The following is a 25,422-nucleotide window of genomic DNA, read 5'->3' on the forward strand; positions in this document are numbered from 1 at the left end:
ATCATATTTACTGGCAAAAAACTAAATGCTTCTTCCTTGAGATCAGGAATGAGATAAGAAAGTCCACACTTGCCACTTCTTTTCGTTTTTGTGCTGTAGGTTCTAGCCAGGGTAATTATGCCAGAAAAAGAAATAAAACACATCTGGATTAGCAAGTAGGGGGTAAAACTATCTCTAATCATAGAAGGCATGATCGTGTGTGTGTGTGTGTGTGTGTGTGTGTGTGTGTGTGTGTAACAGCAATCCACTAAGAAACTATTGAAACTAATCTACGAGTTCATCAAGCTTGCAGGATAAATAATCAATGTATAGAAACCAATGTTGTTTCTATACATTTGCAGCATAAAATCAAAAAATAAAGAAAACAATTCCATTTATAATAGCATTAAAAAAATAAAATAGGAATAAATTGGCCAAAATAAAAGCAATACTTATTCTCAAAAAACATAAAACACTGTTGAAAAAAATTAAGATCTAGATAAATGGAAAAATACCTCACGTTCATGTATTAGAAGTCTTTTTTTTTTTTAACCACTACTTTATTGGTATTGTGTAAATTTTGATATGTTGTGTTTTAATTTTCTTTTTCTTTTTTTTTTTTATATGGATCAGTGATAATAACTCAATCCTCTATTTGACAAAGAAGAGGGAGAAGGAAGAGGAAGAAAAAGAAAGTGGGATAAAGGATCAGAAAGGGAGGAAAATAGAAAAAATTAGAGTATGACTCCAGGGTAGACCTGTTGTCTTACAGTTGTTAAGATGGCAATACTTCAAATTGCTCTACAGATTCAACATAATTCCTATCAGCATTCCACCTGATTTCTTTGTAGAAATTGACCTGCTACTTCTAAAATTTAAATGTATTTGTTAGGTACCCAGAAGAGCTAAAAGAATCTTGAAAAGTTGGGGAACTCACACTTCCTAATTTCAAAACTTACTACAAAACCACAGTAATCAAGAAAGTGTACTGGCATTACCACAGACATACAGAGCAACACAATAGCATCCAGAGTCCAGAAAGAAAACGGCATTTTATGTTCAACTGATGTGCTGGGGAAAACTTGATAGCTACATGGAAAAGAATGAAACTGGACCTTTACCAAACATCATATACAAAAACTAACTCAAAACACATCAAAGACCTAATATAAGAGTTAAAAACCCTACAACTCGTAGAAGAAAATATCTGAGTACATTCTCATGATCTCTAATTTGGCTTAGATATAAAACCAAAAGCATAAACAGCAAAAGAAAAAATAGCTAAATTGGATTTCATCAAAATTAAAATCTTTTGTGCCTCAAAAGACACTATCAAGAAAGTGAAAAGGCAACCTACCAAAATGGGAGAAAATATTAGCAAAGCAATTATGAGATAAGGGAGTTACAGCTAGAATATATGAAGAGCTCTTAACAAGTCAATAATAAAAATACAAAGAATTCAATTAAAAAGTGGTCAATGGCTCTGAATAGACATCTCTCCTAAGACAATACACATGTGGCCAATAAACACATGAAACGATACTCAACATCATTAGTCACCAGAGAAATACTAATCAAAACCACACTGAGATAGCACTTTACACCCACTATCATGAAAAAGTCGGATAATAATAAGTGTTGGTGAGGACGTGGAGAAATCAGAACCCTTGTGCACAGCTGTTGGGAATGAAAAGTGGTGCAACTGCCATGGAAATTTTGGCAGTTCCTCAAAAAGTGAAACACAGAACTACTACATGACGCAGCAATTCCACTCCTAGGTATATACCCCAAACAATGGAAAACAGGCATTCAAACAAAAACCTGTAGAGGAATGTTCACAGCAGCACTACTTCCAAGAGCTAAGACATGGAAACAACCCAAATGTCCATCAGCTGATGAATGGATTTTTTTAAATGTGGTAAGTATATCCATAAAATGGAATATTATTTGGTCATAAAAAGGAATGAGGTACCGACCCACGCACAATATGTATGATTTTGAAAACAGTATACTAGGTCAAAGAAGCCAGGCACAAAACGCTACATATTATGTGATTCTTTTCAGATAAAATGCCCAGAATTGGTAAACCCATGGAGAAAGAACGTAGACAATGGTTGCTTAGGGCTGTTGAGGCAAGGAGAAATAGGGGCGTAAGGAAGTGATAAGCTAAGGAGATGATAGCTAAAAGGGTATCAAGTTGCTTTATGAGGTAATGAAAACGTTCTAAAATTGATTGATGATAGTTGCACATATCCATGAATATACTAAAAGCCACTGAACTGAACACTTTAAATGGATGAACTGTATAGTATGTAAATTACACTTCAATAAAGCTGTCTTTAAAAGAAAATATTAATAACACAAAGAACGAGCAATAAGTGCTCCTTGTACCCCTAGTATAAGCTCAGCGTCAGTTTACATTATAATTTTATATTTTTCTGAAAGCTATTCACTGATTTACAAATTCCTTCAGTTGTTTCATAACAAGAAGTTATTTTAATGTACAATTATTTTATTTTTGTCTAGATAAAACCATAGAAATAACTTATCACATAAAGAATGTGCTGAAGTTAATAACCTGTGTTATTCTTTAATTACCTTTAGTAAACTTCCTGTCTCTACAAGACGTTGCACAAAGCACACTTCATATTTATCTTTTACTATGTCAAATAAAAAAAACTTATCAGTATGCATCATAAAATCTCTAGATGAGAAAACTCTTTATTGCAGAAGAGTACTGTATTTTGAGATGGACCAGAAAAATGAGGAGAAAGAGCATTTATTAAAGCACATAACAGGGCACAAATGGTACCAAGGCCTGGGCATGCATGGCATCCACCCACACATTCTGACAACTAGAAGCCACTTCTGAAAGAAGTCTCACTAGAGACCTAAAAGTACTCAGTAGCATAGGGAAATATGCCTATAACTCTACGTCATACAGCTTTAGGCTCAAAAGTGCCTGATAGCCATCTAGGAGACAGGAATAATTAAGACTAGAACTAAGTAGAAGGAACTTGAAGATCAGGAAAAAATCAATTGAGAATTCCCCACATATCCCATATGTAAGGGGTGTTTTGAAGAACATAAAAAGAAACCAAATGTCTTTTCTAAGTATAGCTCTCCATTAATAAAGAAAAGCTCTGAGATTTTTTAAAATGTTATTCAAACTTACTCCCCCAAAATTAACAGAAGTGACAAACAGATCAAGGTGAATTCCTAAGCCACCACGTTTTCGTCATATTAAAAGCACCTGTGGATGAGTAAGTTTAAATGTTATGCCATATATCAGCACCATGGGTCTAAGGGTTAAACAAAATCATACTCAGAACAAAAACAACCTACCATTATGTGTTCAAGCAGAGAATCTATTGCAACTATGTTATCAAAATATGTTCTGAAAAAAAGAAACATAAATCCTGTAAGTTAATTTCATTAGTTCACAGTACACATTACACTTTGAACACATTTCCTGGTCTTGTTTACATTTAAATAAAAAACATAAAGATATATGTCACTTGATTTTTGTGCTTTGGTAAAAAAAAAAATCAGTACTGTAATATTATTTTAAAGAGATAAATGAAACTTTATCATTGACCTCAGCATGAGGGCTCTATAATTCCAGAGAATGCAATCAGTATTTATTTTATTGATAAGTATCAGTGTAGAGAGAAGTTTGTTGCATTTAACAAAGAATGCAGAAATAAAATTGCATCCACCATATTTAATATTTTCATTAATAACTCTGATCTAAAATAAAAATAGTTAAATGTGCTAAATCTCAATAGTTAAATATAAATTATCACTGAAAACTGGAGAAAGTTAGTATTTAAAGTGTACTCAGAAAGTAATGTAATTCATTTGAGAAGAAATGTCAGAATACAAGCAATGCTATGGATCTAATGACTTTATATGAGTATATATTCATTGTTATGAACAGCAAGTAAATGTTTCAGAGGCAAATAGTGCATATACTAAAATGTAAATCTGGAAAAAGATAAATCAATATGTATGTAATGTATGGAAAATGTAAAGAAGGACTCTTAAGATAGACCCCACTGGCTAGGTAGTGTTTAACCTAGTTGGCTTAGGTATCCAAGGGGAGCTTTTTCAGTCCCATACTTCTTTAATTTTATTATTTCAAAAACTAAATGTAACATAAACTAGTAACTTCAAACTAATTAATGAGCACCAATAATAATTACTGACGGGTAAATTGTTAGGTGCATATACAGTGACATGTGAAACATAATATGTCATCGTTGTTGCTGGAGACCACAGAGGAAAAACTGTATTATTCCTTTAGTAAACTTGTAGGAGGACATGACCGTGAAGTTACCATATCCCGGGGCATATTTTAGATCTCAATGATTAATTATATGGGTCAGATATATAGACGAAGACTCCTGTAGTAAATAAAACCAATAAAAATATGTGATTTAATAAATATCTATTATATAATTGCTTCCACTGCCAGCCAAAGGGAGTTTTTCTAGGCCAAACCAGGGAAATATAACATTTTCTCGGAAATGATAACTGAGATACTATACATGGGAAAATTTAAATAATAATAATGATGATGTCTAATTTGTTGACATTGTTAGAGAAACCAAATAGGACTTTTTGGAAAAAAATTAACCAGAATATTTTCCCTCCCACTGTAGCCAGTATTCTCCTGCACAAATAGAGATATTTAGTGTCTTTCACATATTCTAAGACAGTCTATTTAGAAAACATACATCAAATTGAAATTTAACATCATCACATATATATCTGCAATCCTTCACTTTAGAGTGAACGTGAATGAGAATATAACTCTACAATCCATGATATGATTAACCGTTCTTCCCAGACTACTTGTGAAGACGGGTCTTCAGTTACCAGCTGCAACAGACAATAGTCTATTTCTGCCACAGGCTGCCCTTAATTTAAACCATCGATTAATAAGAGCTGCTACATCCCTAGAAATGAACACTTACTTTGATACATCGAGTAGGAAGTCATTCAATTCTGTCTGCTTGGCAAGGCCTCTGCATACCTACCATATAAAATAATAGTTACAATTATAAGAGATTTCTGCTTATTTAAAAATAAAACTTCCAGAATACTAATTGCCTTATTTATTGAAAGAAGGCCTAACACAATCACTTGGATTATAATGTAATAATAATATCAATAACCATTAATATTTACTGAACACTTAAATGTGCTAAACATTGTTTTAAGCACTTTGTATTTATTGTCTCAAGCACCACAAAATATCATAGGTTTGGAATTTACATTTCATAATGGGGCTATAAAGATGTTAAGAACCTTACTGAGGCTTCAGAATTAATAAGTGATAGAAGCAGCATTCAGGTCTGGATAGTCTTCCCAAGTCCCTCTTTAGAACTACTTTACACTGTACTTCTAAAAACTGTAGTAGAGCACATATTCCACCTACACCTGATAATTCGAGTCCTTTCTACTCCTTCTATTATCCTACAGCTCGATTTTTCTTCCTAGCATACAGTTCCTCCCTCATCAACCTCAATTTGCTGAAACAGAAATAGAAAAATAAAACCACCACCAAAAAAACAAAAAGAGAGAAGGAGAAGATACAAAGAATGCTGTATTGCTACCATGTTCTTTAAAGTCTAACCACCAGTAAAACTATAAGTAGTTGGTGATTTTTAAATTAGGTATCTTCAAGAGAACCAGATATCTTAAAGTTCGAATGTTTCATAGATCACTTAGAGAAAAATTTAATTTAGGAAATGGAATCATAAAAATATCAATGCAACTCCAGTAGGCGATTGTTCCTAGGTTTTCAGTGGAAAACAAGTACTACAGCAGGACATATGCCATTTATTGCATAAATTATATATGTGTTTATTTTATATATAGATATATATGTATATAAATGCACACACATATAATTGCAAAATATTTAAGGCAGGGAGTAAGTACATATAACTAAGTTACAATTTCTAGAAATAACGGGATATTCTAATATCCCAAAATAACACATGGGGTGACTTGACCTCTATTCCAGTCTTCAGTGCTGCACTCTAAAAACCTCTTCTCCCTCAGAAAGCCCCTGCAAAAACACCCCAAAGACTCACCTGCACCTGATGTATTGCTACTGAAGCCCAGGCAAGATTTGCTGTTGCAACCTAAAAAAAAAAAAACGAGAAATACATACCTATAAGTAATAATATATTATATATACACACACACACACACACACACACACACACACACACACACATATATATATACTACATGTAGTCATCTCAACAAAGGACTGAGGCATACATGTATATGAAGAATTTTCTGAGATCACTGAGCTTTTGAACATTTTCCAAACACAAAGCACCAAATATTTACAAGGTTTTTCTTTTATATTTTCCCCTTCTATTTAAGTGACTTTAATGTTCTCTTGTTCATCGTAATTTTGGATAAAATGGAAAACAAACTGATTTTGTTAAGAGAGCTGTAGCCCAATGATTTTCACAAAATTATTATTTTTCAGTTTAACAAAAATACTATTGAAAAGCAATCTAATGACCACTTTAAATAATGAAATATTTCTAAAATATAAAAATCATACATATATATTTATACACAAGCTAACAAGTTCCTCAAAATTACCAGCTATTCTACTTCTTTTAGTATTCACACATTCAACGAATATTCATGAGTGTCTATTATGTACCAGGCACTATTCTAGGTGCTGGAGGTACTGTAGAAAATAACAGAAATGGAGTAGCCTTCAGTGTACTTCAGGGAGAAGGACAAGAAATGAAATAAGTGTAGCATATAATAGATTAGATAGTGACAGGTGCTACAGAGAAAAAGCAGAAGAAGAGAGAAACATTGACTAGGAGCCATTCAAATGTACATGAAGTGTTCAGGGAGGGCCTTATAGAGAAGGCAACATTTAAGGAAATTCCAAAGGATGTGGCCGTGAGGGGCATAAGTGGAGAGAAGAAAAAAATGCAAAGGCCTGAGTAAGTAGCCTGTCAGCCTTGCCTGAGGATCCAGCGTGGCTGGAGTGAGTGAGGGACAGGTGGGGTAGCAGGAGATGGGTTCATTCAGGCAAGTGGACAGGAGTTAGGCCACTGAAGGAAACTGGTTTATACTGGATGTGATAAATGTATCATTTTAATATTTGCTTTTAGTATTAATGAGCCTATTCAGTGAATAGTGAATGGAACTCAAATGTATTTGACACTAGAGACTTTTATTCAGGACATAAGCTAAGAAAAAGACATTTTAAAGAAGACATAAAGACAACCAGAGTGTGAAAAGTCTCCAAAGTCCTTCTACTACTTTCTATGACTCAGAGTACGGCATACCTTTTATTGTTATACTGGATTTTACTTAACAAAAGGACCATATTTCTTATGTAACCAGTTTCCTCTCTAAACAGAAACAGATTTTAAAAATCATTATTATTAGTATAAAAACACTGTTAAGCAAATTGTGATTTTAAATAATAATTCATGTATTTTCAGTTTAGTATTACTTAGCAATACTAACGAGCACCTTCAATGAGCTAGGCACAACTAAAAATTCTAACATGCAGCATTTAAAGGCCTCACCTCCTGGTGACTAAGACAGAAGGCTTCTTTGCCCCAGTGCCGATACAGCTCGAGAATACCAATCAAGTCACCAATTGCAGTGACAATTGGTAAGCAAAGAACAGACTGGATACGAGTCCCTGATTCCAGTCCAGTACCTCTTGGAAATCGTTCATCCTGAAAAATAAAAAGACGAAAAGACATAAATTCAGTGAAATGATCATTAAGTGATGACTCTTATTTCTATCAGAAATTGCCATGATACTTGTAATCAATAATAAGCAGTACTTTTCAAAGGAAGAATAAATGATGATAGCCACCATAAATCTTAGGTAAGAAAAAGCTTACTTTTTCATGGAACTTATACCCAAATACTGCTTTAATATTTCTTTATCCTTATGCAGCATAAATTTAATGAATGAATGATGAATGTTAATTTCATATGATAATAATAAAAGTACTCATAAATGCTGGCATTTATTCATCATCTTATATGTGCCAGAACAGTCTTAGGGTGTTTACAGGTACAATGCCGCAGAGAAAATTACTTCAAATGTAAACACTATGTGAAGAAAATTATACATAAACTTTTTTTCTATTTTTAAGCCTAGAGTAACACAAAAGTTATGTTAATAACAATCATTCTAATTGAATCTCAAAGGCCCATATTAAGTATTCAAATCATCTAATAATGACCAATTATTTATCATAAGAAATTAAATTGGTTTTTTGATTTTAATAATTTTCTAGCTTAGCAAATTTACTCAAAAGAAGTACAGGGAAATTGAATGAATTAATATCAAAAGCATCAATTCTATTTATTCAATTTCTACTGTCTGTAAGAAGCTATTAGGATGAATTAGAACTTCACGAAATAGTGTAACTCTGTACTTGGAATGTACAGATCTTTTGAAAGCTTACATACATACACAACAGAACATTTTCAAATGAGAACTTATACAGCATGGGCCCTCCTTCTCTCCTTCCCTCCTTTCCTCCCTTCTTTCCCTTCTCTCCTTCTGTCTCTTCCTTCCTTCCTCTAGCTACCAAATTTATTCAAGGTCATACAAATAATGGTGGAAAAAACAAAATTAAAACCCAGGTTTCATGGCTCCTATTAGCACTTAGAGCAATTTTTTTACACCTGTGTACTTGTTACCTTTAAAGTCTATATTCCATGTCATAAAATTTCATTAAAATGTCCACATGAACTGTGGAAGACTAGACTGAGGGCTCCACTTTGTCTAGTTTCTCTGTATCTATGTCCTTGGTTCGTCATCTATACTGAGTCTGGGCCTGTCCACGTGATTTGCTCTGGCTAATGGGAGGGTAGTAAATTTCATGTAAGCAGAGGCTTGAAAACTCACTTGCATGTTTCCCACTACTTCTCTCAGACTCCTGCTACCTCGCAAAAACATGCCAGGATAGCCCTACTGGAAGGGGGTGAAAGACACATGGAAAGCGGAGGGCATAAGAGGCCAGCCAGCACCTAACTGATGGCCAGCTGACCTCAGACGCATAGGCAAATCCAACTGACTGCAGTCCAGACCAGCAGAATAACCCAGTCCTTAGATTCATAAGAAATAACACGTGGCTACTGTATGATACCACTAAAACTTGAGGTAGTTTGTCATACAGCAATAGCTAAGTCATTCATATGCATCCTAGCAATATATGAAACATAAAACAGTAATTATTTAGTTTACATTAATATAAATATATACAGTATTTTTGTGTTTAACTGTACTGGCACGTGTTGAAATAAGAACTGTGCAAATTTAGCTCTTAGTGGGTAAAGGGAATTTTCTGAGTATAAAAAATTAACTTATACATTAATATCTTGATCTGTAACTAGCTTTAGTGCTTTTTAAAATGAAACTATTTAAATTATAACATCAAAATGATATGCCATCTCTCTTAAATACTTTAGGTCAAAAATATCACAAAGAGTCAAAAAGCCACTTACTCCAAGGATGTCTTCTACTAGCAATGTTTTCCTGGACTTGGCCACATAAGCAGAGACGGTGGTGCCCTGAGTGATGGGCCCAGCAGGGATGAGGCGGGGTTTTCCTTCCTTTATTCCAGGTGGTGTGAATATGCACAGGCTCTAGGGAGAAGAAAAGATGTTTTACAGACTTTCCTGTGCATGTGCATAGTACAAAAAGACACGTGAATCTTACTCAACCGTCATAATAAATCTGTGAGCCAATTAAAAGAAGAGTCATAAAATGAGGAAAGGTGCTTTGCCATGATCAAACCAGATTATCTAAAGTGAAACTATCTCACATTTCCAATTCACAAAAAATACACACTCAAATTTAAAACTTAAATGCATGTACAGGCACAGAAACACTCTTCAAATAGCCTCCTATTTTGATACATAGAAAATCATGACATGAGAAAAAATGCGTCCTGTCATTGGGATCAAATTCTATCACACCACAAACACACACAGGGTCCAACCTCCCTACAGACTTGATACATGTTACCTGAAGATAGGATCAGTAGCTGCAAGTCAAGTGATTTGATTATATTTTTCATTTTCATTAGAAATCTTCCCTTCTCAGAACCTTCTCTTTATAAGACTCACTCACATTACTTCGACTGCCTAGTTTATAAAATTGCACATTCAGAATACTCTAGATGAAAAATTCGCTGTTCTCTGAGCAAAAATCTTGAAAAATCTGAGTGATCTTTCCCTTTCAAGTGACTGGGTGGGAAGGTAATGTCCTGAAACTATTTTAAAATAAATTGTTTTTTAAAAGTAGTATCAGTTATTTTGATGAAATCCAAACATATTTTTAAATTACTTTCTAGTAAATAAGAATTGCTACTTAAATCATGTAGAAATTGGGGGCAATATTTTGACATAATTGTGTCATGATTATCTACAAAATTTGAAAATATAAATTTCCCAGACTTCACTTTATTTTTATCTTATGTTGGATTACTCTAACAAAGAATGAAGACCATTTGAAGCAATAAGTATTAGACAGCCCTTAACCTAAGCACCTTTCTGCAATACTTGTTATTACTAAGGTAGTTCTAAGGATGAGACGGGTATATTTACTAACTTATCAGGTATGTGGTTTTTAAGCTTTGTAAAATTACAGAACTCTTTCTTTAAACATCTTAAAATCAAAAGAGAATGAACCCCATTAACTTGACTTAATAAACCCCATAAACTTGGTTTAATGAACAAGGAGGAAGGGAGAGAAAAGCAAAGCTTTGCTTTAACCCTGGGTGCTTTAAATTAATAACAATTATAAATGATTAGAAGCTAAGCTCAAAATACTTGTATTTCCAAGTATATCTACCTGTGCTTAAGTTGTATTTGCTATTAAGTACAATGAATGTGAAAAATTTATTTTAAGTAATTATTTTAAAAAGAACTAAGCTATTTAATATGTTTAAATAGAAAGTATACACTTACGGATTAAAAAATTACATATATGATGAATGACAGTTTCAACTTAGTTATTCTTTAAAAGGCTAGAAAAACCATTTTCTAGTTACTATAATTACATCAGGCACCAATATACACATGGCATAGAGTAAGACTATCATTAGATTCAGTATCTATCATTGTCCAAATACAATTCAGTTTTTCACCCTTTCTTAAAAGAGTGAGTAGAAAGGTAATTCAAGAACAAAAAGAAGAGATAAATGCAAGAAAAAAAATTTTTAATGTGGTATATTTAGAATGAAGAAAAATTAGAATTCACAACGATTTTCTCAAGCTATAAGGAAGCAACTGCCCCTTTTCTGTACCAAAGACGGAACTGCAGGAAGTGAACATAAATTGAACTGAGTAGTTTAGATAACTCTTAAAGAAGGACAGGTCATCATAAAAACAGAAGGTGAACTCTGCAGCAAGCTTCCAACAGTAGCTCTGTATTTTTGTGGGGGGTATGGAGGGAGTCATAGTTTTTGGCTGCATTTGTTTGTTTGAAAATGTAAAACACACATCTTTTTTTTATGACTTAGCCATAGGCCCTTTAAGGCTGAATTTAATCACATGTTCAAGTTATACATAGCTTCATAATCCCATAATAACAGACTATCTTATACATTCCTACATTATTAGATGATCATATATTCAGTATTATAAAATATGTATTGCTTCTGTGTAGGTTTTATACGATACAAAAGTAACAGATAAGCAAATACTGTACCCGAGAGTGTATGGAAAGCTCTTCTATTTATTATGCTTGCTGAAAATAAAAGGTTTAGAAGTCTTTCAACTATTTGCTAGAATATGGAAAACTTCTCTATGTAGTTAAAAAATAATTATCAAAAATAGAGTAATACTTTATAGTGGAAACTTTATACTTGTTTTCCTTAATTAGCTCACGAGTTTTGTTCACATTAATCAAACAGAAATGTTTCCAATGAGAGCTGAGGATAAATGCTAACAAAACATTGAATACATTGTGATATGAAGGCCCAAAACTCCAGCAGAAGGGAAAATGAAGGCTAACCTCACAACACACACTTGTTTCTGACATGTCTTCATGGCTACACTTTCTCTCCTTTATATTAGTGGTTCCCTTCTCTGTTGTTTTTGTTTTGTTTGCCTCCAAACAATTTACCTGCAAAAGCTCCTTTTTAATATCTGTTTCTAATTGAGGATCAGTCACTGGTTGGAATCACATGTTTTGCAGAGGCATTTTTTTAAGTGATTTTTGCAGTTGAATGCATTGATAGGTAGCTTACCTGTTACAAATATAAAAAGTCAATAATGAACCTCTAAAATAGAGGTTGAATTTTACACATATTCAGGGCTAGGGAAACGTTAATTTAAACTCCCTTTATTCCACAGATACTGTCAAGTAGGAGGTCACGGACTGAATCATTATCATTTTCCCACTGATTGAACTGCCACCTTCATCATACACTTCATCCTCAAATACACTGTTTTTAATTTTTAATTTTTAATTTTTTTTTTGAGATGGAGTTTCGCTCTTGTTGCCCAGGCTGGAGTGCAATGGCGTAATCCTGGCTCACTGCAACCTCCGCTTCCCAGGTTCAAGCGATTCTCCTGCCTCAGCCTCCCGAGTAGCTAGGATTACAGGCATGTGCCACCACGCCCAGCTAATTTTGTATTTTTAGTAGAGATGGGATTTCTCCATGTTGGTCAGGCTGGTCTCGGACTCCCGACCTCAGGTGATCCACCGGCCTCAGCCTCCCAAAGTGCTGGGATTACAGGCGTGAGCCACCGTGCCTGGCCTATCCTTAAATATACTTGGGCCTGTTTCTGAATTCCCAATTCTGTATCATTAGGTTTACTTGTATACCATACTGTTTTAATTATTATGAAAGGTTTACAGTACATTTTGTGATTTGGCAAGGCAAATCCTTAGTTCTTAGTATTTCAAAATAATCATGATTTATTTTATAAGCTATACACTTTGGCCTGGGCACAGTGACTCATGCTTATAATCCCAGGGCTTTTGGAGGCTGTGGCAGGAGGACGGCTTGAAACCAGGAGTTCAAGTTCAGCCTGGGCAACATAGTGAGACCCCACCTCTACAAAAAATTAAAAGATTAGCTGGGTGAGGTGGTGCATGCCTATAGCACTAGCTACTCAGGAGGCCGAGGTGGGAGGATCACTGGAAGCCAGGAGTTTGAGGTTACAGTGAGCTAAGATTGTGCCACTGTACTCTAGCCTGGGTGACAGAGTAAGACCCTGCTTAAAAAAAAAAAAAGATATATACTTTGCATTTCTCACTGGTGAAGTATCTACATGAATGCATTAATCATTAATAAATGATTAATGTAAATAAGTTCTAAAGACATTCACATAGGAAATAGGGACTTCATTTTTCAAAATCAATCAATATAATTGTTGACTTAAAGATTTAACTGGGATATTCAGATTAATAAGATAAAAAACCTTATGCTACTTTCATAGAAGGATGAATGAAAACACCAGACATTATTTTAAGAAGTATTAAGCCTCTTATACATATATTTATAATACCAAATTTATCTATAATATCCAGTGTTGAACTGAGTCTCTAAGATTAATTCCTGCTCCACTATTGTATAAATATACGAAAACTTTAATTAGGACAAGCATCTTTTAGAGGCTAGAGATAAAAACCACAACTAAACGACAAGGAAAAACTTTAAAGTTTCAAACATTAGCCACCTCTATCATTTCCAAAGAAGAAAGTAATTGCCTTCAGGATAGCCACTTGACCAAAGGCTGCTGCAGTTCTTTAGTACTTGAGAGTTCTAGAGGTGATGGTGACCACTAGTCCCTCCACCTCTCAACTAGCATTGATAAGATTGCCCAAAGAGCAGAAAATCAATCCTATCAGAGGCCAGAAGTCCTAGGGGAGGAATCAGCTTTTAAATTTTTCTAAGAAACTCATTATGAAGTAGCTAATATTTTTGTGGTAACAGCAAATTTTTATATCTATTTCTAAAGTGAGATAATTTAAACTAGAAAAGATTGGGTGCACAAGTCATAATCAATAGGTTGGTTCAATAAAGGAATTAAAAAACATTCAAATTATAAAAATGTAAATTTTGGGAAATAAATAGATTTAGTCGAAAATGAACAAGAGAATAGACTAATACAATTTATGAAAACACCATCTTTTAATGAAATAGAAAAATACAATTCATTGATATCAGCCAAATAGATGTTTACTTCACTTGGTTAATATTTGCTTTCATCTTTCTTTCCATGCACAATTCAAACATCACTTTATTCATGAGACTTCATTTCAATGTTAAGACTTCAACTCACAACCAGTTAAATTTTAGAAACACTTTTTAAAAAGAAAAAAAAGTATTTAAGTTTACCAATAAGCTATTATCCTTTTAGACACTAGATGGCACTGGATAGTAAACAAATTTAGATCTACGTAGAAGGCCGTTAAGTAAATAGTTCCCACATTTACCTGGAACTTGATATATGGATGACTAACTTTGTTTGCATATTCTTAAAAAATAAATCTGCTGAAGTTCACTGTGCACTTGAAAAAGGCAAACAATTACTATAAACTACCAGCTCTGGATATGAAGAATGCAGTATTTCTGGTGAATGTTTAACATATACATACTGAAGGTAAAACTTAAGATTCTTTGGCTCTTCCATTTTTCCCAATTGTATCCCAAGTAACAAAACTGAAATGTGTTCTTCCCAGTATGTGGGTAATAAAAATCAAGTAACAAAGGGGCAGGAGGAAGCTATGTTCTTAAAAGAGGTATTGTACTATGGTGGAAAGGGCACAGCTGCTCTTTGTGGAAAGCACAGTAACTTTGGAAAGGGAGCCTAGCCTTTAGTTTTTGACTAGCTGTGTGAACTCGGACAATCATTACCCGTAAGAGACCTTGGCTACCTCATCACTAAAATGAAAAGATTAGATTAAAAAATTTGGAAGTGTCTCTTTTAGCTTTAACATTCTATGAATCTAGGACTCTAGAGCCATCTAGTTGCTCGTTTATAAATAAAAACAACAAGCAACTGCTTAACTAACTTATCAAACCTGTAAATTATGGAAAGGTTATTTTTAATATTATATATATAAAATCAATAAATTTACTTTTGAATTAAAAATTTTCAGGTATAAAGTACATAAGGTTTTCAGCTTTCACAAACAACTCTGATGGATAACAGTGGAAAACTATAAAGATAATATCATCAGGTATGTTATACACGTAACTAAGTATAGCCATACAGACAATAAAAGTTGAATTAAGCAAAAATTCAGTCATGAATAAATTATTTTTTCCCAAAAAACATCTCAAGAGCACTTTGTCTATAGCAGACATTGCTATGGGCCAGTATACAACATACGTTGTTTTCTTTGCTAACCCCAGATTTCTCAGAAATTGCTGCTTCTGCCCAAAAGACATCCTTTATTTTCCCCTCTCATCTACTAAGTGAGAGGTCTTAAATCCCCACTCAAATATTGTCTTCTCATCATCCAATCTGTTTTTATGTGCTGCAGCCCCATCAAATTCATGGTCACAGAGCCCTTGAGCTCCTCTCTGTTGGCACATAAAAATCATGTGCTGTAACTAGCTGTTGATTTTTCTATCTCCCCTACTGCTTGTACATTCTTTGATGTGAGAAATAATTTTGTTTTTGTATGCTCAGCAATTTAGCACAGTTTTTTGGTACTTAGCAGATGTTTTAAATGGTTTGTTAAACAAACAGCATTTATGGTGTAACATTTAACTAATGGAGGGTAAATGGTAAATTAAGGTTTATAAAGTTTAAGAATCTTGCCAAGTCACACAGCTATTAATTACACAATTATTAAGTGGTGAAACAGAACTCACACAATCTAACTCCAGAAGCAAAATTATTTCAATGCTAAACTACTTACTGGGAAGTTTTCCTTTTTTCCTAAGTTCTGAAAAAGTATAACGAGCACAGGAATTCTCCTTCTTAAAGGGCTGCCCCAGTAGCAAATGCACAATGCAGGTACAGGAGCCCAGGTTGTCGGGCTCATCACTGTCTCCCCGGGTTAACATGGTGCCTGGTGATGACTGATGCCCAAAAACAGTCAGATGAATCAATGCCCTACTGGTTTGTAGAAAGGTAGTATTTCAACAGTGTCTTCAATTTCCTCCTTGGCTACTGGACTAATAAGTTTTCTATTATTATTTGTATTTAATAGGATAATTTATATTTTCCTTGAAAACTGTTCATTTTTATCTAGGTTTTCACATTTGTTAGTAAAAATAATCCCTCATAATTTCTAATTTTCATCATATCTATTGTTTTGTTTTTAAATTATTAAACATATATAATTATGTTTCTCTTTTTTCGTCAGTTTAGTAAATGGTTTGTCTGTGTATTAGTCTGTTCTCACACTGCTAGAAAGAACTACCTGAGACTGGGTAATTTATGAATAAAAGAGGTTTAATTGACTCACAGTTCCACAGGCTTAACAGGAAGCATGACTGTGAGGCCTCAGGAAACTTATAATCACGGCGGAAGGGAAAGGGGAAGCAAGGAACTTCTTCACATGGTGGCAGGAGAGGGAGTGCAAGACAGGAAGTGCCACACACTTTTAAAACCATCAGACCTTGTGAGAACACATTCACTAACATGAGAAAAGCAAGGGGGAAATCCGCCCTCATGATCCAGTCACCTCCCCCCAGGTACTTCCCTTGATATGTGGTGATTACAATTTGACATGAGATCTTGGTGGGGAAACAGAGTCAAACCATATCATTCTACCTCTGGCCTCTCCCAAATGTCATGTCCTTCTCACATTTCAAGACCAATCAGGTCTTCCCCACAGTCCTTCAAAGTCTTAATTCCCTCCAGCATTAACTTGAAAGTCCAACTCTTTCAAGGTTGCAGTGAGCCAAGACTATATCACTGCGCTCCAGCCTGGGTGACACAGCAAGGCTCTGTCTCAAAAAAGAAAAAAAAAAAAAAAGTCCAAGTCTAAAGTCTCATCTGAGACAATGCAAGGCCCTTCCACCTGTGAGCCTGTAAAATCACAAACGAGTTAGTTACTTGTTTGGGGTACAAGCATTGGGTAAATGCTCCCATTCCAAAAGGAAGAAACTGGCCCAAACAAACGGGGTACAGGCCCTGTACAAGTCCAGAACCCAGTAGGACAGTCATTAAATATGACGGCCCCAAAATAATCTCCTTTGACTCCATGTCTCACATCCAGTGCATGCTGATGCAAGGGGTGGGCCCCTAAGTCCACAGCCACAGCTCTGCCCCTGTGGTTCTGCAGGGTATGGCCCCTGCAGCTGCTTTCATGGGCTGGCGTTCAATGCCTGCTGCTAATCCAGGTGCACAGTGGAAGCTGTTGGTGGATCTACCATTCTAAGGTCTGGAGGACAGTGGCCCTCTTCTCACAGCTCCACTAGGCAGTACCCCAGTAGGGACTCTGTGTGGGGGACCTATTCCCACATTTCTCCTCTGCACTGCACTAGCAGAGGTTCTCCATGAGGGCTCTGCCCCTGCAGCAGACTTCTGCCTGGATATCCAGGCATTTCTATCATCCTCTGAAATCTGCGTGGAGGCTCCCAAACTCTTGCCTTCTGCGTACCACAGCTAGAGCTGAAGCGACTGGGACACAGGACACCATGTTCGGAGCAGCAGGTCCTTGGGCTTGGTCCATGAAACCATTTTTCCTAGGCCTCTGGACCTGTGATGGGAGGGACCTGTGATCTCTTCACACAGAGATCTGCTGTGAAGATCTCTGAAATGTCCTGGAGACATTTTCCCTATTGTCTTGGTGATTAATATTCGGCTTCTCTTATGCAAATTTCTGCAGCCAGTGGCTTGAATTTCTCCACAGAAAATGGGTTTTTCCTTTCTACAACATGGTCAGGCTACAGATATTCTAAACTTTTACGTTCTGCTTCCCTTTTAAACACAAAATCTTCTCTTTGTGAACAATATGTGCATGGCTAGGAGCAGGCAGGCCACATCTCCATCTGAGACCACCTCAGCCTGGACTTCACTATCCATATCACTATCAGCATTTTGGTCACAACCATTCAACAAGTCTTTTGGAAGTTTCAAACTTTCCTTCATCTTCCTGTCTTCTGAGCCCTCCAGTTTCCTTTGTTTTTAGCCATTATAGGAATCCCATGAAGAATTCTTAGACAGAAATTAAATACATTAAAGTTAGGGTCTAGCCCAGTAAAGAAAAGGAACCACAAGTTGGTAAATCTTAACCTAATACACTGAGTTTAATACGTGTATTATTTGGATAAATAATAATGTATTGATAGCCCCTTTTAAGTTGTTTTCTTGATCTCTCAATAACTAAAAATACTACTGTTTTTCTGTCCATTTTCTCCATTTTGCTTCAGAAACTTCAATGTGCCAGAATAAAAGACAGTTTGGTTTTTAACTTGATCTAATCTAATTTTTTTTCTTTTAACAGTTGGATCTTCTTTACAAGTAATTTTGTTATAATCACATAATGATTTCCATAATAACATTTTATGTTTTAATTTTAGTGCTTTTTGGTATTTAGTTTTGTTTTTATCTTCTGCTAAATGTTCTATGTGAAAAAACCACATAGAACTTTTTTCCTCCTTGCTTATATGAATGTACGTTTTTAAATTCTATTAGAACTTCTGACATATTTAAATGTTATTTAAGTTATATTTCTCATTACATCAATTTCAGAATTTAATTATTTCTACTGGCTGAGAAGAAATTCATACTTTAATAAGTGTAAAAAACTGTATAATTCTTTCATTTTTTTAACCCTTAGTATTTGTTGATATGGACAGAAAATTTTCTCAGTCTATTTGGGTTTTATTATAATTTTGTCATTAAAGTATATAATTTTTGTTGTGAAATTGAGTTATTTAAGAAAGACTTTCTTGCTATGATTCCAAATCGAGACAATTTTTTAAAGATTGATAATTATGTAGACTATGCTACCTTTCATGTGCAAAAGACGAAATACAAAAATATATACATGTATCTGCTTACCTATGCAAAATATGTTTTATTTAATTTAATATGGTTAGTTACATTTTAGAACTATATCTTCTATTGCCAGCGATACAGCAGATTAGATCATTTGGCTGACACTTTTGAAAAAACAATTTCGAATTTATTTAAAGGCTGCACAAAATATATTTTACCCATCCTTTATATTGCTTTGCTGGGCTGAGAAGAATGGAAGGAATCCACAGAAATCTAAAAGGAAGTAAATAAAGAACCGTGGGAGGTAACCAGATCCCAAAGCTGGCTTTCTCTTGAGGGAATTAACGTCATTAGTTAATTCCCTCAAGAGAAAAGATTGAATAGATTGATCTTCTCCCAGGAAAGCCACATGGAGAGTGGGAGACAGGAGAGAAAAGTTGGGACCTTTCTGTGAGGAAGTCTAAATAGAGACTCCTTTAGAGCGCCAGCATAGGCAACAGGCCAAACATTCATCTTAGGTTGAAGGACAAATACACTTTACCCCAGCAAAGAGGCTGCAAGGAAACCAGATTATTTTGAAATTAGTACTGGAGGGAAAATAACAATCTCCTCTGAGAAGTCATAATTGTGCATCATGTGGATTTGACTCTTGAAGCCATACGACTTTGTACCCTGAAAATTCATCTCAACCAGATAATTTAGTTTAAAATGGTTTTGGATCGGTAGTACCTTAAGTGACTAACAGAAACAAATGCATGCCTATCTCCAAGAAAGGAACTAGAAAGGCACTTCTAACAATCCTCGAGAGTATCCATTTAAGAGTCACATGGAAGAACAGAATTCACAGTTAGAGAGCGAGAGAGAGAGAAAGGAAAAATAAAAGAAAACCATAAAACACATAAGCAAAAAAGTCACCATCTGTCAGAGTTGGATGAAACAAAGCCCAAGAAACTGTAAATTCAAAAGAACATAGAAGAAGTATAGTTAATGTATTTCAAGAAATAAAAGACAAGTTTGAAATTATGTACAGGAAATGAACTATAATGAAAACCAAAAGAAATTTTAAAACAGTATCTTTATTTTAGTCAATATTCAGAGAGATAATTTATCAACCTGAACTCTTTATCTACCAAAGATATATTCCAAGGAGTGGGTGAAATGAAGACAAATTCACACAAACACAAACTGAGACTGCTTTCCATCAGCAGACTCTCGCTAAGGGAAATTCTAGAGGATGTATTTCAGATGGAAGAAAAATGATCCCAAATGGACGACTTGAGATACAAGAAGAAATGAAGAACAAAGAAAGTAGTAACCATGTAGATACCTCTAAAGAAACACTTGAGTGAACTTAAGACTTCTCAGCCAATGTCTTCTTCCTACCCACAGAAATCCCTGGGTTAAGGAATTAACAAGGGCTTAGCTATCTAGGTGGAATGCATAAAAAGCAAAATAGGGTGAGCAAAACACAGTAATTATCCACCAAATTATCCTCCCAGGCAGATAAGGTATCTGTCTTCATAAAGCTGACATTCTAGCAAGAAAGCCAGATAAACAAATAACCACTCAAATCACAGATACACATGTAATCACAGACTCAGCTATGTTCCATGAAGGAGACATATATAACATTGAGAAAGCAAAATACAGTGTCCAGTGGGCTCTGACTTGGGAAGCTCAGAGACAGCTACAATTTTGCTACGTACCCTGCTGTTCACAGGGATATTAAGTTGAAGAAGACAGACTCAGTTCCTGAGATGCGGGAAAGAAAGAAGGCACAGGGAATCAGTGTCCCTAGAGAGAAGCATGCCCAGTAAATGGACTGACCTTAGGAGTTTAGAATAAGGAGCCAGAATAAAACTGAGAGGATATTGTACCAGTCCTTTAAGTTACTAAAGTAAAAGATAAGTAAAGATTAACTAATTCAAATTGATACATAAAATTACAATTTAGATACTGTAAATAGAAAAGTGTTTTGCTGAATCATAAGAGGAACTACTTCATTGAGGCCAATGTATAAAGAAGTCTGCAAATAAAGCAAAAAAAAAAAAAAAAATTTTAAGCCAAGTGACTAAGAATGTGGGTTTTGTAACCTAAATCCAAGCCCTGCAAAGTCGGCATTTTGGGCTCCCATCCACAGTGGCCATAGGGTGCCTGCTGCCTGCACCTCTCAGTCTGCCCGCAGCTGTCTCTATTCTCTTTCCACAGGGCAGGAGAGACCGTCCTGTAGAAGCAGCCTCAACTTCAGGGTGGTTATCACTTTTGTTCAGGTGAACGGCTAGAATTGCTGAGTCCAAGATACAGGTTTTAGCAAAGAATCTGCTGGGGCCCTCATGGGCCACATGCCCACCCCGATCTGAACTAGAGACCCGAGGGTAAGGGGCTGGATATGAGCACAGCTGCGTGGCCACACTGGGGGCTGCTGGAGGCGGCTCAGAAGGAGTAATGAGACGTGGACCACAACAGACTGCATTCCACACGTATCAGCCATTAAAAAATAATGGGAAATTGTAGAATATTTTTCTAAAAGAAATTACTAACTTTTAATAAAAACTTCAACATTTTAAAAATAATTTTTAATGCACAGAAAAAAAGTAATATCCATTTGCTATTTTAGTAGCTTAGCCATTTTAGAATACTACCAGTGTCTAAAATATAGTTTATTTAGAAGTGGTAGTAATATCTGAATAATGCAAATTAATAAACATTCTTATTTGACTATTTATATGAAAGGCACTAGGAGAGGGGCTTGGGAAATACAAGAATGAACAAGAAAATGTCTTTGCCCTAAATAAGCCTTTAATTTTTGAGGTAACAAGCGTAATTTGTTACAATACAAGGGAAAACAATGGCCACAGAAAGGAATAAGATGAGCTGTAAGTTAATTAAATCAGCCAATAAATATTTTTGTGAAACTATTTTCACACTTTGCAAAACTGTTATATTTAAGAGTCCTATTAAAAATCTCAGAATGTTTTTGTCTCTATTCCTAGTAACATTGTATATAATGTACATAATACATATTTTGATTACTCAAGAATACAGGCAGCATATTGCAAAAATACATTCCAAATCTAAGATAGCAATGCCTAACACATAAGAAACGGGAAGCAAAAATGTGTGAAATAAATTTATGAGGGAATTTATACATTAAACTTATGAATATTAGTATTATTGGCTCAGATTATGCTAAAATATGTATACTTTTTAATACTGTATCAAAAATCAAATGCCAGTAATTGAACATCTTGAAATACTTTTGAAAGTGCCTTTGTATGTTGCATTTTATGGTGGGCTGTGCTCCAGGTAAGGTAGACCAGAAACGCAGGATCCAGCCTGCTAGCAGAAGACTGGAACAGCCACAGCTGAGAATCCTTGACCGACCTGAGCCTACTACAGTAAGGCAGCTTAGGGATCTAGACGCAGAGCCTTAGGACTTTTAGAGTCATCGGCAAAAAACTTTAAAAATCACCCAGAAAATGTTCAACTTTCTGTTCTCATTTAATTCTACTGTAGATCATGCGTAGGGAGGGTACAGGCATTCCTCTACAGCATCCCAACTCACAGTGCCAAATACCTTTTGTACAAAACACTAAATCTAGAAATGCCATTTATAATGTAGGGTACCACAAACCAAAGCCAAAGGAAACACACACACACACACACACACACACACACACACACACACACACACACACACAAGATTTTATGCCTAAATGTTGCCCTGTCAGTAAAATTCTTGACTGGTAATAACGAAATATAGAAACAAAAAACAAAGTGAATTTAAATGAAAAGTACTTAATCATGAAATGTCTGTTGTTTATAACTTTTTTTAAGGAGCTTATGATATTTTCTTATCTAGAGCACCAAAATCTAAATTTAGATACTTACATTATTGCACTCTCCAAGGAAATACAGAGCAAATCCATCGGCTTTTGTGGCTGCCAAGTAATAAGAAAAGGAAGAAACTGAGCTCAGTGGGAGAATCTAACATGTACGCATTCTCTAGGGTGAGAGGCAGATGTGAGTCAAATTGATTTGTTAACAGAATCAATGGTCATGCAGTAAATGGAACAAAATCATTTATGGCTTTACTTAATAGCATAATTAAAATATCCTCTACATTTTTCATCAGTGAGTATAAAATTTAAGATGATATGCTCAAATGCATATAGCAGTCAACATACTACATAGTAACATATTTGTTGAACTTTATTCATTATTATTGAATTTTTTTAAATTTGAGAATTGTGTTTAATTTTTTAAGTCTTTAAAATACCACAAGTGATATTTATAATATTAAATAACCAAAATAAGTATCAACCCAAAAAGCTGATGTATTCGTCTATAATTGTCACTGAAGCAAACTAATTTAACTTACCTAAAATTGCCTCAGGGCCATCTGAAGGCAACTATAATAGTTAATAGCGTAAGTCTTGGAGGGACTGCCTCAATTAAACCCCTACTTAACTCCTTTTTACCTGTGTGACTTTGGGTAAGATGTTTAACCTCTCTGTTCTATAGCTTCCTCATCAATAAAATGGTGGTAATAATAAAAACAACCTCATGAGACCATAATAAAAATAAGTCGGTTAATGCATATAATATGCAGAGACAGGTGCCTAGCATATGGTTAAATACAAAATAAACATTATGGTTGGTATTATTTATATTTTTATTTTCAAATTAAAAAACAAAAGATACAATCGTCACAGTGGGTATCCTTCTGAAAAATCATGTCCTAAAAACAAATGTATCCTTCTAAAATAGTACTTTTCTGATATACCTTTCCCCATTCTATTCACAACATAAACCATTTCTTAAATGGTATATCAAATTGTCATTTACACAAATACATTTAAAATGCTTAGTCTCTCTTTAAAATTAATACGTTTTATAAAGATGTGATTTAATTCAATAAAACTATGCTTTCCAAAGGAAACTAGGTGTTAATTAGAAGGCATAGTATATTACCTGTATATATCAGGCAGATACTTATTTGGGATTAGATAATTTAGAAAGTTTTAGGTTTGACTCACCTCTGGTAGTTTCATAACAAAATATTTTCACTTCAAATTTAGTCCAGAAATAGAAGTAAATATAAATGACTTTCATCTGCCTCTTAGTATTTTTTTGCTGCTTTTTGTAAAAGAATCTTTGCCCAGTTTTTCTAAGGGGAATACAAAATGCTTCTTACCTATTTTAATGATGCTGCTCAGTTCGTAGAGGAGCAGCTGGTTGTCTCCTCCTGTGTCCAACCGTTGTTCTATATAGCTGTTTAGTTCATATACAACTCCCTGCATATTCGTATCTTGGTACTTTGGATTAAACATAACAAAAATAAAAACAGCGTTTAAATAAAATATAATAAAAATTCCTTAGTCTGTAAAACACACTATTAATATATGTGACTTAATATACTAAGCTATTCATTATGCTTTTATAGCACACGATTTAAATATTATAATCTATTTTATAAAACAAGTAGATTGAAAATTAAAATTGCTATGACTATTTATTTATTTATTTTGAGACAGGGTCTGTCTCTGTTACCCAGGCTGGAATGCAGTGGCACTATCTCAGCTCACTGCAACCTCCACTTCCTGGGCTCAAGCCATCCTCCCACCTCAGCCTCCCAAGCAGCTAGGACTACAGGCACACACCACCACACCAGGCCTGGCTAGTTTTTATATTTTTTGTAGTGACAGGCTTTCACCATGTTGCCCACGCTGGTCTCAAAAACTCCTGGGCTCAAGTGATCCCTCTGCCTCAGACTCTCAAAGTGCTAGGATTGAAGGCATGAGCCACTGCACCCAGCCAACTTCTTATTTAGACTTATCCACAGACTGCATCAATGCAGCCTATATATATTAAAATAGTAGGTGTTACAAATTTTAACTTTGTTTCTGAAGTTTTATATATATTAGGTAACTTGACTAGTAAAAATGATATCATACAAGAGCTTGCTGAGTGCACCTCTGAAAGATGCTAGAAAAGTCTGCTGCAGCCGCTGCACTGGGTGAAACAAGTGCCCTGGGTGCCACTCTAACTTTCCATTCCTTTCCATCTACATGGCTCCACCTTGGTCTGCTCTCATCCCTGCCACCATAGCAAGAGTAGACGCTTGCACTGCAGCCACTGTCCCCACAGCAGCAGCCCCACAGCACGTCCACAGCACAAGGCTTCATCATGGCACCAGTGACGACAGCAGATGGACAGGGAGATGTCAACCCCTACCCTGCTCTAGTTCAAGCTATACTGTGTCTTCTCTAAAGGAATAAAAAACAGTCCTCCAATAATGTCCCTGCTCCCAAACTTGTCTTACTAAACCTAGTCTCAAAACAACAGGCACTGTAAACTTGACATATAAAATTCTGTCTCTCCCTGGCTTAAAACACTCCTGGGGCTTCCTACTGCACTTGGAATAATAGACAAAAATGCCTCATACATTAACACACCACATGCTGCAAAGCATGGTTACTATCCAGCTCAAAA

At 35.1% G+C, this 25,422-nt stretch overlaps 1 protein-coding gene across 8 annotated transcripts in view; it reads right to left on the reverse strand.

Annotated features, from left to right (window-relative positions):
* PDE10A (phosphodiesterase 10A) overlaps window positions 1–25,422 on the reverse strand; it is a 659,574-nt gene that overhangs the window by 93,642 nt on the left and 540,510 nt on the right. For all 8 annotated transcript variants that reach the window (XM_032162216.2, XM_032162223.2, XM_032162202.2 and 5 more), the window contains 7 exons: window positions 24,125–24,245; window positions 22,819–22,868; window positions 9,511–9,651; window positions 7,566–7,721; window positions 6,084–6,134; window positions 4,959–5,017; window positions 3,325–3,376 (listed from right to left, as the gene is read on the reverse strand). In XM_032162216.2, the coding sequence (XP_032018107.1) occupies window positions 3,325–3,376; window positions 4,959–5,017; window positions 6,084–6,134; window positions 7,566–7,721; window positions 9,511–9,651; window positions 22,819–22,868; window positions 24,125–24,245 (630 nt within the window). The remainder of the gene's footprint in view (window positions 1–3,324; window positions 3,377–4,958; window positions 5,018–6,083; window positions 6,135–7,565; window positions 7,722–9,510; window positions 9,652–22,818; window positions 22,869–24,124; window positions 24,246–25,422) is intronic.

This window comes from Hylobates moloch, unplaced genomic scaffold, assembly GCF_009828535.3.
Source record: "Hylobates moloch isolate HMO894 unplaced genomic scaffold, HMol_V3 SCAFFOLD_2, whole genome shotgun sequence".
In the NCBI taxonomy this organism is placed as follows: Eukaryota; Metazoa; Chordata; class Mammalia; order Primates; family Hylobatidae; genus Hylobates; species Hylobates moloch.